The following is a 15,893-nucleotide window of genomic DNA, read 5'->3' on the forward strand; positions in this document are numbered from 1 at the left end:
TATGTAGATACCAGCACCAGTATAGATACCAGTATATGTAGATACCAGCACCAGTATAGATACCAGTATATGTAGATACCAGTACCAGTATAGATACCAGTATATGTAGATACCAGTACCAGTATAGATACCAGTATATGTAGATACCAGTACCAGTATAGATACCAGTATATGTAGATACCAGTACCAGTATAGATACCAGTATATGTAGATACCAGTACCAGTGTAGATACCAGTACCAGTATAGATACCAGTATATGTAGATACCAGCACCAGTATAGATACCAGTATATGTAGATACCAGTACCAGTATAGATACCAGTATATGTAGATACCAGCACCAGTATAGATACCAGTATATGTAGATACCAGCACCAGTATAGATACCAGTATATGTAGATACCAGCACCAGTATAGATACCAGTATATGTAGATACCAGTACCAGTATAGATACCAGTATATGTAGATACCAGCACCAGTATAGATACCAGTATATGTAGATACCAGTATACATCAACAGTATGGATACCATTACCAGTTCAGGTCATCACCAATCACACCCCCAGTTCCATAAAAGTTGGGACGCTGTGTAAAAACAGAGGTCACCAACTGTCAGATCTCATATTCACATATTTGATTCTCAGTAGAACATAAAGACCAGATCAGAGGTTAAGCTGCGACCTTTGACCTTTCGTTAAAATATTTGCTCAGTTTGAATTTAATGGCAGCAACGCGTCTCAACAATGTAGGGCTGGGTCCATGTCTACCATCGTACAGCATCTCCTCTTCTTTTACCACGAGTCTGTCACTAACAGCTATCTGTGGATGCTGATGTGTCAGAACCAATCAGTGGATAAGGATCAGTCTCTGCTGATCTGTGGGTGCTGACCAGTCTGCACCCATCAGTTAACCCTTTAAAACCTACGGGAGCACTGATGCTCCCATCTGTTTTCAACTGTGAGTAGAGTAGTAACAGATCAGATAGAGCAGTCAGTCTTTCTCATATAAAACAGTAAAATGAACATCACACATTCAGTGTGTTCCAGAGTACAGCGTCCTTCTAGAAATATCCTTCCTTCTTTTGCAGAGATGTAGTATAAAGCACACACATCTAAAAACTATATAATATAATATAATCCAGGCTGTAAGTGTGTTGTCTTCTTGCAGGTCACGAGTCGCTCTCATTATTGTTTCAGAACGGTCCTCTGCAAACACACGTATGCTCACACTCAGAGATTTGATTTCACTACTGTATATACACTGCATGCAGAATTATTAGGCAAGTGAGCATTTTGATATTATCTTCATTGTTATGCACATTTTCCAACTCAAAGCTCTATACACTGGAACGCTTATTGGAATGAAGCATTATCAGGTGGCGTTTATCTGTCTAATGAGGGAGGGAGTGGCCTAAAGTGATCACCACCCTATATCACGGTGTGCAGAATTATTAGGGAGCCTCTCTTCCTCAGACACAATGGGCCAAAAAAGAGATTTAACAGACACTGAAACATCAAAAATTGTAAAATCCCTTTCAGAGGGATGCAGCACACTTGAAATAGCAAAGCTATTGAAACGTGATCACCCAACAATCAAACGTTTTGTTGGAAATATCCATCAAGGTCGCAAGAAACGTGAGGAGAATAAAAGACGGAAATGAACTGCTAAAGACCTAAGAAGAAGTAAACGTGAGGCTATCATTAACCCTTTATCATCCAGAACTGCAGCCTGCCTGGAGTGTCCAGAAGGACGAGGTGTTCAGAGCTCAGAGATGTGGCCAAGGTAAGGAAACCTGAAATTAGACCACCACTGAACAATACCCACAAGTTGGGCCAAGACTGGGCCAAGAAATACTTGAAGACAGATTTTTCAAAGGTTTTATGGACAGATGAAATGAGAGTGAGTCTTGATGGACCAGATGGATGGGCCCGTGGCTGGATCACTAATGGGCACAGAGCTCCACTTCGAGTCAGACGACAGCGAGGTGGAGGTGGGGTACTGGTGTGGGCAGCTATTATTAAAGATGAATTAGTTGGACCTTTTCGTGTTGAGGATGGACTTAAAATCTACTCTCAAAACTACTGCCAGCTCCTGGAAGATACTTTGTTCAAGCAGTGGTACATCATTCAAGGAGGCCATGATTTTTATGCAGGACAATGCTCCATCACACGCATCAAAGTACTCCACTGCAGCCAGCAAAGGCCTTAAAGATGGCAGATTAATGACATGGCCCCCTTCCTCACCCGATTTAACCCGATTGAGATCTTGTGGGCCATCTTGAAATGTGAAATTTACAGTGGAGGAAGACAATAAAGCACTTTGAACAGCATTTGGGAGGCTGTGGTTGCTGCTGCACATAAAGTTGATCGTCAGCAGATCAAAAAACTAACAGATTCCATGGATGGAAGGCTCATGAAGGTTACTGAGGAGAAGGCTGGCTGTATCAGTCACTGAGTATTTGTTTTTAAAGTCTAAAGGGTTTATTTGTTAATTTTCAGTTGTTTTTCTGTTATTCTTGCTATAATAAATGAAAATTAACACGTGAGATGGGGAAATAATTAGTTTTTAATTTAATTGCCTATATATGCCTAATAATTCTGCACACCGTGATATAGGGTGGCGATCACTTTAGGCCACTCCCTCCCTCTTTAGACAGACAAACACCACCTGATAATGCTTCATTCCAATAACGATTCCAGTTTATAGAGCTTTGAGTTGGAAAATAGGCATAAAAATGAAGATAATGTCAAAATGCTCACCTGACTAATAATTCTGCACGCGGTGTAGTTTTTTTCTTCTAAAACTGCTGCCCTTTTTGCAATTTGAGTACAATTTCATTTTATTTCAGTTTTTGCCACAGTTCATAAAGATGGGTGTATTTAAAAAAATGAAGTAATGAACATAGTCCACATATTTAGTTTGTGGTTTGAAATGATCTTGTGCAACTTTTTTACAATCACATTTCTGAGGGCTACAGCTATGACATCTCTGTATTTAAGAAAATGTGTAAAAAAAAACAAAAATGAATGAATAAATGATAAAAGGAACTACAGCGTGTAAAAATGTAAAGATGTGCTCTGGCAGATTTGTTGTATGGTATGTCATAAAGGGTTAATATCAATCAGGGGATAATTATCAGTCTGAGACGGTGGTTTGTTGATACTTGAGGGGATAGAGATCCATCCATACCCATCCATTGGTATTGATCTCTGGATACTGATTGATCCATACTGATTGATCAGAGTTGATCAGTTGATACCAGTCAGCTGACACCGAGCCTCCAGCATGTTCAGAAGCGCTGACGTTTACATGTTTAATGTGCAGGTGAGAGGAGGACGGTGGTGTCTTGTATGAGGATAGCCAATAAAACCATGGAGGTGGTCAACGACAGCTACTGCCAACCAGAGAACAGACCACACCCACAAGTACGGCACTGCAACACTCACCCCTGCCAGTACAGGTGAGACCTCCCAACCCCTGATGAAAAGTTTTTACCTGGTTGGATTAGTCCAGCCTTACCTTCATGAATGTTTGTTCTGGCTCTGTCGACTCCTAAGACCCTGTCACGTCTCTGCCAGCGTTCCCACCTCTAAACGCCATGTTTGTCTCTTCAGGTGGGTGACGGGGGAGTGGGGGTCGTGCTCCGTCACCTGCGGTAAAGGTGTGCAGCACAGGGAGGTGATGTGCGTGTACCACCTGCAGAACGGCTCGCTCATCCACACCAGAGACCTGTACTGTCAGGGAGGGAAACCGCCGCTGGTTCAGGGCTGCGAGGGTCGACTCTGCCTCACCGTGTGGGAGGCTTCAGAGTGGTCCAAGGTAGGAGACACCCCCAAGGTCATGGCGTCTGAAAACCACCTCAGAGTTCTGACAGAGGTCACCTTTATGGATAAAAACGTGGTTCTATGAAACTGTGAATCTGTTCTGGGTCTTTTTAACAGTTTAAGAGTAGACCGCTGTAACGCCAGATAGAACTGCATTCAACCAAAGAGTCTAAACTTCTGTAAGAACCTCACTCTGCAGCAGAGCCACGAGGAGGTCTTTGGGATAAAATCAGTCCTCCTGCAGGGCCCCTGTCTTGGTGAGAGCTTTAAACAGAGATTCCTCCCTCTAAGGCCCAGACTAAAACATCTGAACACGTTTAAGTGGATGAATATTGTTTTATCAGGTGGGTCTTGATCTCAGTCAGGAGGACTGGGCTGTGAGGTTAGACATGCTGGTGTAAAATCTGGTCCTATTGTCTTTGGTGGTCTAAATGGTCTAAATCTTTGATCTGATTCCCTTCATCATGTGGTTTCAAGTCATCCTGGTCTGTTTTTACCCCCCGCAGTGCTCGTCAGGATGTGGGGAAGGAGTTCGCAGACGGACCGTGTCCTGTACGAACCCTCAGAGTCTGTGTGATCCGCTGTCCCGGCCCGCTGAGGAGGAGCCCTGCGAGGACTTCTCCAAATGTTACGAATGGAAGACTGGAGACTGGTCCAAGGTAGGAGCACGCTCAGAACAGCAGGGTCTGACTGTAGGCGTCATTTCAGATCACTGTCCACCAGGGGATGACAACCACATGACCACGGAATAGACCAAATAAAGGAAGAATGAATGAATGAATGAGTGAATGAATGAATGAAGGCCACAGACTGGATGCCAGTTTGGGAAAAGGAGCCCTGTATCGTGTGTGGCAGCTAACGCCGTTTCTCGACTGTTTCAGTGCTCGTCGTCCTGCGGGAAGGGTCTGCAGTCACGAGTCGTCCAGTGCATGCACAAAGTGACCGGTCGCCACGGTAACGACTGTCCGGTGACACTGAGACCGCCGACGTACCGACCCTGTCACCAAGGCACCTGCAACGAGAAGATCAACGTGAACACCATCACCTCTCCCAGGCTGGGTAAGACACGCCACGCCACGTCACGCCGTGCCACACCCCTCCAGTGCAGGGTTTTTGTTCATTATGTTATTCAGGGTGCTAGCACTAACCCCAGTGCTAGGACCCTGGCTGTTACCACCAAGGTTACATATTGGTATCTGTAGCACTTTAGTGGAAGTTAACATGTTCACACTTTTACCAGGACCTTTAAACTTTGGATAATTTTGGTCTCCAGCACACCCAATCTACATAGACTCGATAGCGCCCTCTAGTAGTTCTTCAGTTAAAGCCCCTTCTTCCAGTGTGTTCAGGCTAATCCTATAACCTCAACAGGATAACTGATGTTTGGGATGATTTAGTCCAAACCGGGGTATTTTTGGCCACATTTAGACAAACTAGTCTTTGAGGTTTCATTCAGTTGACTTCCTTTTTGGTAAATCAGTAGAAGAAGAAGAACGCTATCAGAAACACACGTTAATCCTGAGGTATTTATCTCTGACTAAAATGGCTTTCACAGTTCCAGAGATATGAAACTAAAGTTTGTACCAAACTCAAAGAGTTTAGATGGAGAATCCAGGGCTAGTTGACAGTTTAGAACAAGAGTTCAGGGCTAGTTGATGGTTTAGATGGAGAGTCCAGGACTAGTTTACAGTTTAGAGGGAGAGTCCAGGGTAATTTGATGGTGTACATAGAGGGTCCAGGGCTAGATGACAGTTTAGTTGGAGAATCCAGGGCTAGTTGATGGTTTAGAACAAGAGTTCAGGGCTAGTTGATGGTTTAGAACAAGAGTTCAGGGCTAGTGGATGGTTTAGAACAAGAGTTCAGGGCTAGTGGATGGTTTAGAACAAGAGTTCAGGGCTAGTGGATGGTTTAGAACAAGAGTTCAGGGCTAGTTGACAGTTTAGAGGGAGAGTCCAGGGTAATTTGATGGTGTACATAGAGGGTCCAGGGCTAGTTGATGGTTTAGAGGGAGAGTCCAGGGTAATTTGATGGTGTACATAGAGGGTCCAGGGCTAGATGACAGTTTAGTTGGAGAATCCAGGGCTAGTTGATGGTTTAGAACAAGAGTTCAGGGCTAGTTGATGGTTTAGAACAAGAGTTCAGGGCTAGTTGATGGTTTAGATGGAGAGTCCAGGACTAGTTTACAGTTTAGAGGGAGAGTCCAGGGTAATTTGATGGTGTACATAGAGGGTCCAGGGCTAGATGACAGTTTAGTTGGAGAATCCAGGGCTAGTTGATGGTTTAGAACAAGAGTTCAGGGCTAGTTGACGGTTTAGAACAAGAGTTCAGGGCTAGTTGATGGTTTAGAACAAGAGTTCAGGGCTAGTTGATGGTTTAGAACAAGAGTTCAGGGCTAGTTGATGGTTTAGAACAAGAGTTCAGGGCTAGTTGATGGTTTAGAACAAGAGTTCAGGGCTAGTTGATGGTTTAGAACAAGAGTTCAGGGCTAGTGGATGGTTTAGAACAAGAGTTCAGGGCTAGTTGATGGTTTAGAACAAGAGTTCAGGGCTAGTTGATGGTTTAGAACAAGAGTTCAGGGCTAGTTGATGGTTTAGATGGAGAGTCCAGGGTAATTTGATGGTGTACATAGAGGGTCCAGGGCTAGATGACAGTTTAGTTGGAGAATCCAGGGCTAGTTGATGGTTTAGAACAAGAGTTCAGGGCTAGTTGATGGTTTAGAACAAGAGTTCAGGGCTAGTGGATGGTTTAGAACAAGAGTTCAGGGCTAGTTGATGGTTTAGAACAAGAGTTCAGGGCTAGTGGATGGTTTAGAACAAGAGTTCAGGGCTAGTTGATGGTTTAGATGGAGAGTCCAGGACTAGTTGACAGTTTAGAGGGAGAGTCCAGGGTAATTTGATGGTGTACATAGAGGGTCCAGGGCTAGTTGATGGTTTAGAGGGAGAGTCCAGGGTAATTTGATGGTGTACATAGAGGGTCCAGGGCTAGATGACAGTTTAGTTGGAGAATCCAGGGCTAGTTGATGGTTTAGAACAAGAGTTCAGGGCTAGTTGATGGTTTAGAACAAGAGTTCAGGGCTAGTTGACGGTTTAGAACAAGAGTTCAGGGCTAGTTGACGGTTTAGAACAAGAGTTCAGGGCTAGTTGATGGTTTAGAACAAGAGTTCAGGGCTAGTTGATGGTTTAGAACAAGAGTTCAGGGCTAGTTGATGGTTTAGAACAAGAGTTCAGGGCTAGTTGATGGTTTAGATGGAGAGTCCAGGGTAATTTGATGGTGTACATAGAGGGTCCAGGGCTAGTTGATGGTTTAGATAGAGTGTGTGGCTAATTGAAGGTTTAGATAGCAACCATCATGCTATTCATGTTTCAGCTGTGATGTGTGACGTTTTTATACTTTTACTCAGAATTTCTGATCTTTCCCTGACCTCCCATGTCCAATCCCAGCGCCCCCTGTCTCCTTCCTCTACCAGCGTAAAGACACGCCCCCTCTGTCTCTCTCCTCACAGCGGCTCTGACCTACAAATGCCTGGGCGACCAGTGGACGGTTTACTGCCGGGTGGTCCGGGAGAAGAACCTGTGCCAGGACATGAGGTGGTACCAGCGCTGCTGCGACACCTGTAGGGACTTTTACGCCAAGAAAATACTGCACAAGAGCTAATGACCACCACGCACTTGCGTCTGTGTCTGAAGAGCGTTCCATTTGTAAATGTTTGAATATTTTTAAGTGCTATAAGAAAACCATTTATCAAAGATGGAACTTTTTGTATTTAAATAAGAAAATAGCGAGTACATGAAAGTGTGTGTTTTAAATGGGCTCATAAGCTTCCAATTTTGATGAAGACTTGAAAATGTCCTTTATTTCCTTTGCTGTACACCAAAAAGGGGGAGTATTTACAAATCCACATATGTGGCTCTATTGCACAGAATGACTGAAAATATGTGCTTGATCTGGACGCAGACGTCTCCGCTCTCCCTCCTCTTTTTACTACGTTGTACTGTATTATAGTTAAGTTTTACATTTTCAAAAACAATTTAAATTGTTTACATATAATTCTGATACTCGAGTATTATTTTATTCTAAGTCCTGATGAGGAGAAATATGGTAGACAACAGGAAATCAACCCAACAGGTGATGACAGCAGAGTCTCTTAGGGTACAGGGGTGCTGGTTTCACTCTCACATACAGTCGGGGTTCACCAGGATGTTTATCAGAGTCGTCAGGGCCACATGTTTCACAGGTAGAAGCTGACCTGCTAGAGCCTGATTTATACGTCTACGTCAAACCTATGCCATTGGTCAGCCAAACCAAAGTTTCACACCCCTAGTCTACAGACATGGAGTTTCTCTGCTGTCTGCAGACTAGTCAGATCTATTCATGGAATATCAGAGGCTGGTCTCCTCATCCCTGTCCTCTAACTCAGCTGATTCAGCAGCCTTACTTCCTCTCCTCTCTCTTCTACCTATCAGTGACTGCAGTGTTATCAGCTGCTGATCAGTTTTTATCAGCTGATGATCGGTTTTTATCAGCTAACTCCAACTTAATTTGCTGTTGGTGTGGAGAGTTTAAGAGGAGATCTGATCCATGTTCATAACCCTCAGACAGAGAAGATCTGGTGTAGATCTGGAGTAGATTTGGTGTAGATTTGGTGTAGATCTGGTGTAGATCTGGAGTAGATTTGGTGTAGATTTGGTGTAGATCTAGTGTAGATTTCAAGTAGATCTAGTTGTTGATTTAGAGTGGATCTGATGTAGATCTTTTGTAGATTTGGAGTAGATCTGATGTAGATCTGGAGTAGATTTTGAGTAGATTTTGTGTTGATTTGGTGTAGATCTGGTGTAGGTTTGGTGTAGATCTGGTGTAGGTTTGGTGTAGATCTGGAGTCGATCTGGTGTAGATTTGGTGTAGATCTGGTGTAGATGTGAAGTAGATCTAAAGTTGATTTGGTGTAGATTTGGTTTAGATCTGAAGTAGATTTGATGTAGATCTGATGTAGTTCTGGAGTAGATCTGGAGTAGATTTGGTGTAGACCTGGTGTAGATCTGGATTAGATCTAGAGTAGATCTGGAGTAAATCTGGAGTAGATCTGGAGTAGATTTGGTGTAGATCTGGAGTAGATCTTGAGTAGATTTGATGTAGATCTGGAGTAGATTTGGTGTAGATCTGGTGTAGATCTGGAGTAGATCTGGAGTAGATTTGGTGTAGATCTGGTGTAGATCTTTTGTAGATTTGGTGTAGATTTGGAGTAGATCTTGAGTCGATCTGGAGTAGATTTGGTGTAAATCTGGTATAGATCTGGAATATATTTGGTGTAGATCTGGTGTAGATTTGGAATGGATCTGGAGTAGATCTGGTGTAGATTTGGTGTAGATTTAGAATGGATCTGGAGTAGATTTGGTGTAGATCTGGTGTAGATTTGGAATGGATCTGGAGTAGATTTGGTGTAGATCTGGTGTAGATTTGGAATGGATCTGGAGTAGATTTGGTGTGGATCTGGAGTAGATTTGGTGTAGATCTGGTATAGATTTGGTGTAGATCTGAAATGGATCTGGAGTAGATTTGGTGTAGATCTGGTGTAGATTTGGTGTAGATCTGGAATATATTTGGTGTAGATCTGATGTAGATTTGGAATGGATCTGGTGTAGATCTGGAGTAGATTTGGTGTAGATCTGGAGTAGATTTGGTGTAGATCTGGAGTAGATCTGGTGTAGATCTGGAGTAGATTTGGTGTAGATCTGGAGTAGATTTGGTGTAGATCTGGAGTAGATCTGCTGTAGATCTAGAGTAGATTTTGAGTAGATTTTGTGTTGATTTGGTGTAGATCTGGTGTAGGTTTGGTGTAGATATGGTGTAGATCTGGAGTAGATTTGGTGTAGATCTGGAGTAGATTTGGTGTAGATATGGTGTAGATCTGGAGTAGATTTGGTGTAGATCTGGAGTAGATTTGGTGTAGATCTGGAGTAGATTTGGTGTAGATCTGGAGTAGATTTGGTGTAGATCTGGAGTAGATATGGTGTAGATCTGGAGTAGATTTGGTGTAGATCTGGAGTAGATTTGGTGTAGATCTGGAGTAGATTTGGTGTAGATCTGGAGTAGATTTGGTGTAGATATGGTGTAGATCTGGAGTAGATTTGGTGTAGATCTGGAGTAGATTTGGTGTAGATCTGGAGTAGATTTGGTGTAGATCTGGTGTAGATCTGGAGTAGATATGGTGTAGATCTGGAGTAGATTTGGTGTAGATCTGGAGTAGATTTGGTGTAGATCTGGAGTAGATTTGGTGTAGATCTGGAGTAGATTTGGTGTAGACCTGTGTTGTTTTGGAGGAGACATATAAATCAGGCTGAGGACTGATGGGTCCATAGGGAGGATAGAGAGGTGACTCTGACATACCTGGCTCTGGATTTAACTAGACTTAATAATGCTGGTTAACTAATGAGTGATCTAAATGTTGACCTGGCTTATGCCCGACTGTTGTGCTGACATTGACACTTTAAGTTTAGCTATGAGTGACCTGTTAGAGCAGAGAACCAGACCCCTGACGTGTTCAGACCAAAAGAACAGCCAATGACTCTGATTCTACTGTGATTTTCCTTAAAGGAATCTACGAGCTGTTCCCTGGTTTTAGGTGCTTGGAACCAAAATGTTACAGTGTTACATTATGAAAATGTAATAGAGTCATAATGTTACACTGTTATAGTGCATAAGAGTAACAATGTTACAGTGTTATAGTGTTAACAGTGTGGCAGTGTTATGTAACACTGTTTTATTGTGACAAGGTTAAAATGTTACATTGTTACAGAGTAACAGTGTTATAGTGTTACAGTATTTCGATGTTACAAGGTAACAAGGTTACAATGTTACAGTGTTACAATGCAACAGTGTTTCAAAGTTACATTGTGACAGTGTTACAATGTAACAATGTTTAATTGTTTGAGATTTTCCAAACTAATATTCTTTTGTTAGCTTAAACTGACTAGAGAAAAAGTCTGCTGTTAAAAATGTTTTGGTCCAAACACGTCAGAGCCTTTCTGCTTGCTCGTGAGCCCCCAACAGACATGGTGATCCTGACCATTGATCTGAGACTAGCAGCTGCTGCTAACAAATCTCTTGACCCTGGAGACCATTTCTCATACTCATTGAGCCACCATGTTATCAACACACTGAACAGTTTTCTATCACATATTTGTAGCCAGTCTGACTGGGTCTAACCTTACCCACAGGGGGCGTTTTTAAGGAGACCAGTACCTCCAGCTTTCACCAGTTTCATTTTCAGTGACCTCCATAAGTGACTCCTCACTTGTTTGACAGGTTAGCTGGATAGATTCATGCTGGTCTGAAAGCTGTCTATCAACGGCAACCAAAAAAACCAAGGAAAAAAAGCACATTACCTCTAGTTGGTTCATGAATCCAGGTCTGCTTGCTCTCATTGGCTGCTGTGGGTATTTTGTGGAAAACAGATGAGCTAGAAACAGGTCAAACATGTCTCAGATTAATTACTCCACATCTGGAACCTCTGAGGTCCCTGTAGTTTACAGCCAACCATCTTTTGTTTTGAAATGAGAAATCCAAAATCAAGAAACAAGCTGTGAGCCGAGTACCAGTACCAGTGAGGTTCTGGAAGTCAAATCCCCATTCACTTTTTCCATAGAAGATTTTATTATTATTATTATCAGAAATATCAAACAAGACTGACCATGAACTACCTGAGCGTGAAACGGCGGTGTATGCTCCTGTAGAATGGTAAATGGACTTTAGCTTGTATCGTCCTTTTCTAAGACTCTGACCACTCAAAGCTTTTACCCAGATCACCCCCATCCATTCACACACTGATGCAGAATCGGCCATCAGTGTCAGCTAAACCCATTCGAACGCATCCAAACACATTTACACGCCATGGATGAAGCAGCTGGAGTAAACTGGGGTTAAGATGCTGCAGGAGCTGGGGATCAAACCCACCTTCTCACTGCTAGACAACCACCTGTACCCACTGAGGCACAGTTGCCCCAAAAAAGACAAAAAAGTCATCAGATATAAGCCTCTTTGTGATAAAAACACAGTTTAGTTTGTGACCTCATCCATGATACTACAGTACCCACAATCCTAGAGTACAACAGCGATGTCTCTGATTGGTGGAGTCTCTGGTAACCACAGAAAAATCAACCCTAATAAAAACACTTTCTTTTTAATTAACGTATTTATTTTTTGAAAATGAAAACAAAACAAACAAATCTGTTTCTTGACTCCTGATTGGAGCCTGAGCACTGACCATCATCATTAATATTTTTGTTCCTACACTCGGTGGTTTGTTTGGTGTTTACCCTAAAATCACCAATGGAAGAATTTTTTCCTCTTTTTACTTTCTCTGTTTTTATATAGTACTTGAGAAAAAGATTGTTTCTTGATTTGGGATTTCACATTAAAAATGGCTGAAGTACACTGACCCCTGACTCAACCTGGAGCAGTCAAATATTCTTATTGACGCCAAACACTTGGGGGTGATATTGAATATCAGTCTATAAGAACAATATGTGTTATGGAAAGCCTGGAGCGGCCAGATGGTGGCCGGTATCTGAGCTGAAGGTGGCTTACATGCCTGAGGTTGAACGTTGGAAACTCTGTTTTTTACCAGCACAAATGAATGAAAGCAGTACCTGGCTCTGTTCAACAGGACCTGTCAGCAGTCAGACTACCTGGCTCTGTTCAACAGGACCTGTCAGCAGTCAGACTACCTGACTCTGTTCAACAGGACCTGTCAGCAGTCAGACTACCTGACTCTGTTCAACAGGACCTGTCAGCAGTCAGACTACCTGACTCTGTTCAACAGGACCTGTCAGCAGTCAGACTACCTGACTCTGTTCAACAGGACCTGTCAGCAGTCAGACTACCTGACTCTGTTCAACAGGACCTGTCAGCAGTCAGACTACCTGACTCTGTTCAACAGGACCTGTCAGCAGTCAGACTACCTGACTCTGTTCAACAGGACCTGTCAGCAGTCAGACTTGATACAAAACTGTGACTTTGTCATTATGTTGATGACCATTCAGTCAATTAATTAAAATCACAAGTGTGAATTTCAATTAATTGATCTGACCTGTGTCAATGTTAATTAACTGATAGGTCTCATCTGTGTGAATGTGGATTAATTAGTCTCATCTGTATGAATGCTAATTAATTGGTCTCATCTGTATGAATGCTGATTAATTGGTCTTATCTGTATGAATGCTGATTTATTAGTCTCATCTGTGTGAATGCTGATTAATTTGTCTCATCTCTATGAATGCTGATTAATTAGCCTCATCTGTGTGAATGCTGATTAATTGGTCTCATCTGTATGAATGCTGATTTATTGGTCTAAACTGAGTGAATGCTGATTAATTAGTCTCATCTGTATGAATGCTAATTAATTGGTCTCATCTGTATGAATGCTGATTAATTGGTCTTATCTGTATGAATGCTGATTTATTAGTCTCATCTGTGTGAATGCTGATTAATTTGTCTCATCTCTATGAATGCTGATTAATTAGCCTCATCTGTGTGAATGCTGATTAATTGGTCTCATCTGTATGAATGCTGATTTATTGGTCTAAACTGAGTGAATGCTGATTAATTGGTCTCATCTGTGTGAATGCTGATTAATTGGTCTCATCTGTGTGAATGCTGATAAGTTAGTCTAATCTGTGTGAATGCTGATTTATTGGTCTCATCTGTATGAATGCTGATTAGTTAGTCTCACCTGTGTGAATGCTGATTAGTTAGTCTCACCTGTGTGAATGCTGATTTATTGGTCTCATCAGTGTGAATGCTGATTAATTGATCTCATCTGTATGAATGCTGATTAATTGGTCTTATCTGTGTGAATGCTGATTTATTGGTCTTATCTGTGTGAATGCTGATTTATTGGTCTTATCTGTGTGAATGCTGAGTAGTTAGTCTCATCTGTGTGAATGCTGATTTATTGGTCTTATCTGTGTGAATGTGGATAGATTGGTCTCATCTGTGTGAATGCTGATTTATTGGTCTTATCTGTGTGAATGCTGAGTAGTTAGTCTCATCTGTGTGAATGCTGATTTATTGGTCTTATCTGTGTGAATGTCAATCAATTGGACTAATCTGTGTGGATGATTATTTATTTGTCTAATCTGTATGAAGGTTCCTAAATCTGTGTCAACTGTGTGAGTGGTGATTAATTGATCTCTCCTGTTTGTCAGTATATTGAACCCACCTGTCTGATTGTTGACAAATTGATCTCACCTGTGTGAATGCTGATTTATTGGTCTAAACTATGTTATTCTTGATTTTTATCTCACCTGTATGAATGTCAAAAAAACCTTTCCTGTTCGATGGTTGATTAATCAATATTGTGTGAATTTCAGAAAATTGATCTTACCTGTGTGATAAAGGCTTAATTGATCTCACATGTGTGAACATAAGTTAACTGATTTTACTTTGAAAATTGATGATTTGATCAATGATTCGATTGATGCGGATGTCCATTGATTAATTGATCTTACCTGTTTGATTGTTGATTAATTGATCTGATCTGTGTGAATGTTGAAAAACTGATCTCAACTGTGTGAATGTTAATTAATTGATCTCACCTGTGTGATCCTTATCTTATCTGTGTGATCATTGATCTCACCTGTGTGAATGTCAGTAAATGAAAAGCACTGGTGTGAATGCTGATTAATTGATCTCACCTGTGTGAATGTTGATAAATTGATCTCAATTGTGTGAATCTATTTCACCTGTTTGAATGTCAGTAAGTCAAAATCACCTGTGTGAATGTTAATTAATTGATCTCAACTGTTTGTGAGCAGGTTAAAATCACCTGTGTGAATGCTGATTAATTGATCTAACCTGTGTGAATGTTGATCTCACCTGTGTGAATGCTGATTAATTGATCTAACCTGTGTGAATGCTGATTAATTGATCTCACCTGTGTGAATGCTGATTAACTGATCTTACCTGTGTAAATGCTGATGAATTGATCTTGCCGGTGTGAATGTTGACAAATTCATCTCAACTGTTTGAATGTCAGTAAGTTAAAATCACCTGTGTGAATGCTTATTAATTTATCTTACCTGTGTGAATGTTGATCTCACCTGTTTGAATGCTGATTAATTGATTTTACCTGTGTGAATGCTGATTTATTGATCTTACCATTGTGAATGTTGATCTCACCTGTGTGAATGCTGATTAATTGATCTCACCTGTGTGAATGCTGATTAATAGTTCTAACCTGTGTGAATGCTGATAAATTGATCTTTCCTATGTGACTGTTGATCTCACCTGTGTGAATGTTGATTATTTTGTCTTACCTGTATGAATGTTGATTTCACCTGTGTGAATGCTGATTAATTGATTTTACCCTTGTGAATGCTGATTAATTGATCTTACCTATGTGATTGTTGATCTCACCTGTGTGAATGTTGATTATTTTATCTTACCTGTGTGAATGTTGATTTCACCTGTGTGAATGCTGATCAATTGATCTCACCTGTGTGAACGCTGATTAATTGATCTTACCTATGTGATTGTTGATCTCACCTGTGTGAAAGTTGATTAATATATCTTACCTGTGTGAATGTGATCTCACCTGTGTAAATGTCAGTTAATTAAAAGCACCTGTGTGCTGGTTGATTTCACCTGTGTGATGGTTGATCTCACCTGTGTGAATGCTGATTAATTCATCTTACCTGTGTGATTGTTTCTCAACTGTGTGAATGCTGATTAATTGATCTCACCTGTGTGAATTCTGATTATTTCATCTTACCTGTGTGAATGTTTCTCACCTGTGCGAATGCTGATTAATTGATCTCACCTGTGTGATGGTTGATCTCACCTGTGTAATGGTTGATTTCGCCTGTGTGATGGTTGATCTCACCTGTGTGATGGTTGATCTCACCTGTGTGATGGTTGATCTCACCTGTGTGAATGTGTGGATGAATGCCTGAGCGTGTGTGTTTTAAAGGCCTCAGTTGTTCCTCTAGTTGAATGGTGCTATCTTATGACCTGTTTCACTGCGGTGGAATCAGCTGATCGTCCGTCTGTTAACACTTTTTTGTTTTTTATGC

At 41.4% G+C, this 15,893-nt stretch overlaps 1 protein-coding gene across 1 annotated transcript in view; it reads left to right on the forward strand.

Moving 5' to 3' along the window:
• Window positions 1-9,581, forward strand: part of adamts17 (ADAM metallopeptidase with thrombospondin type 1 motif, 17) — a 143,547-nt gene extending 133,966 nt beyond the window's left edge. Inside the window, exons 19-23 of the mRNA XM_041787855.1 lie at window positions 3,326-3,461; window positions 3,616-3,820; window positions 4,332-4,484; window positions 4,707-4,884; window positions 7,328-9,581. Of these exons, the coding sequence (XP_041643789.1) occupies window positions 3,326-3,461; window positions 3,616-3,820; window positions 4,332-4,484; window positions 4,707-4,884; window positions 7,328-7,479 (824 nt within the window). The 3' untranslated portion in view covers window positions 7,480-9,581. The remainder of the gene's footprint in view (window positions 1-3,325; window positions 3,462-3,615; window positions 3,821-4,331; window positions 4,485-4,706; window positions 4,885-7,327) is intronic.
• The last annotated feature ends 6,312 nt before the right edge of the window (window positions 9,582-15,893 follow it).

Source organism: Cheilinus undulatus, linkage group 1, assembly GCF_018320785.1.
Source record: "Cheilinus undulatus linkage group 1, ASM1832078v1, whole genome shotgun sequence".
Lineage (NCBI taxonomy): Eukaryota > Metazoa > Chordata > Actinopteri > Labriformes > Labridae > Cheilinus > Cheilinus undulatus.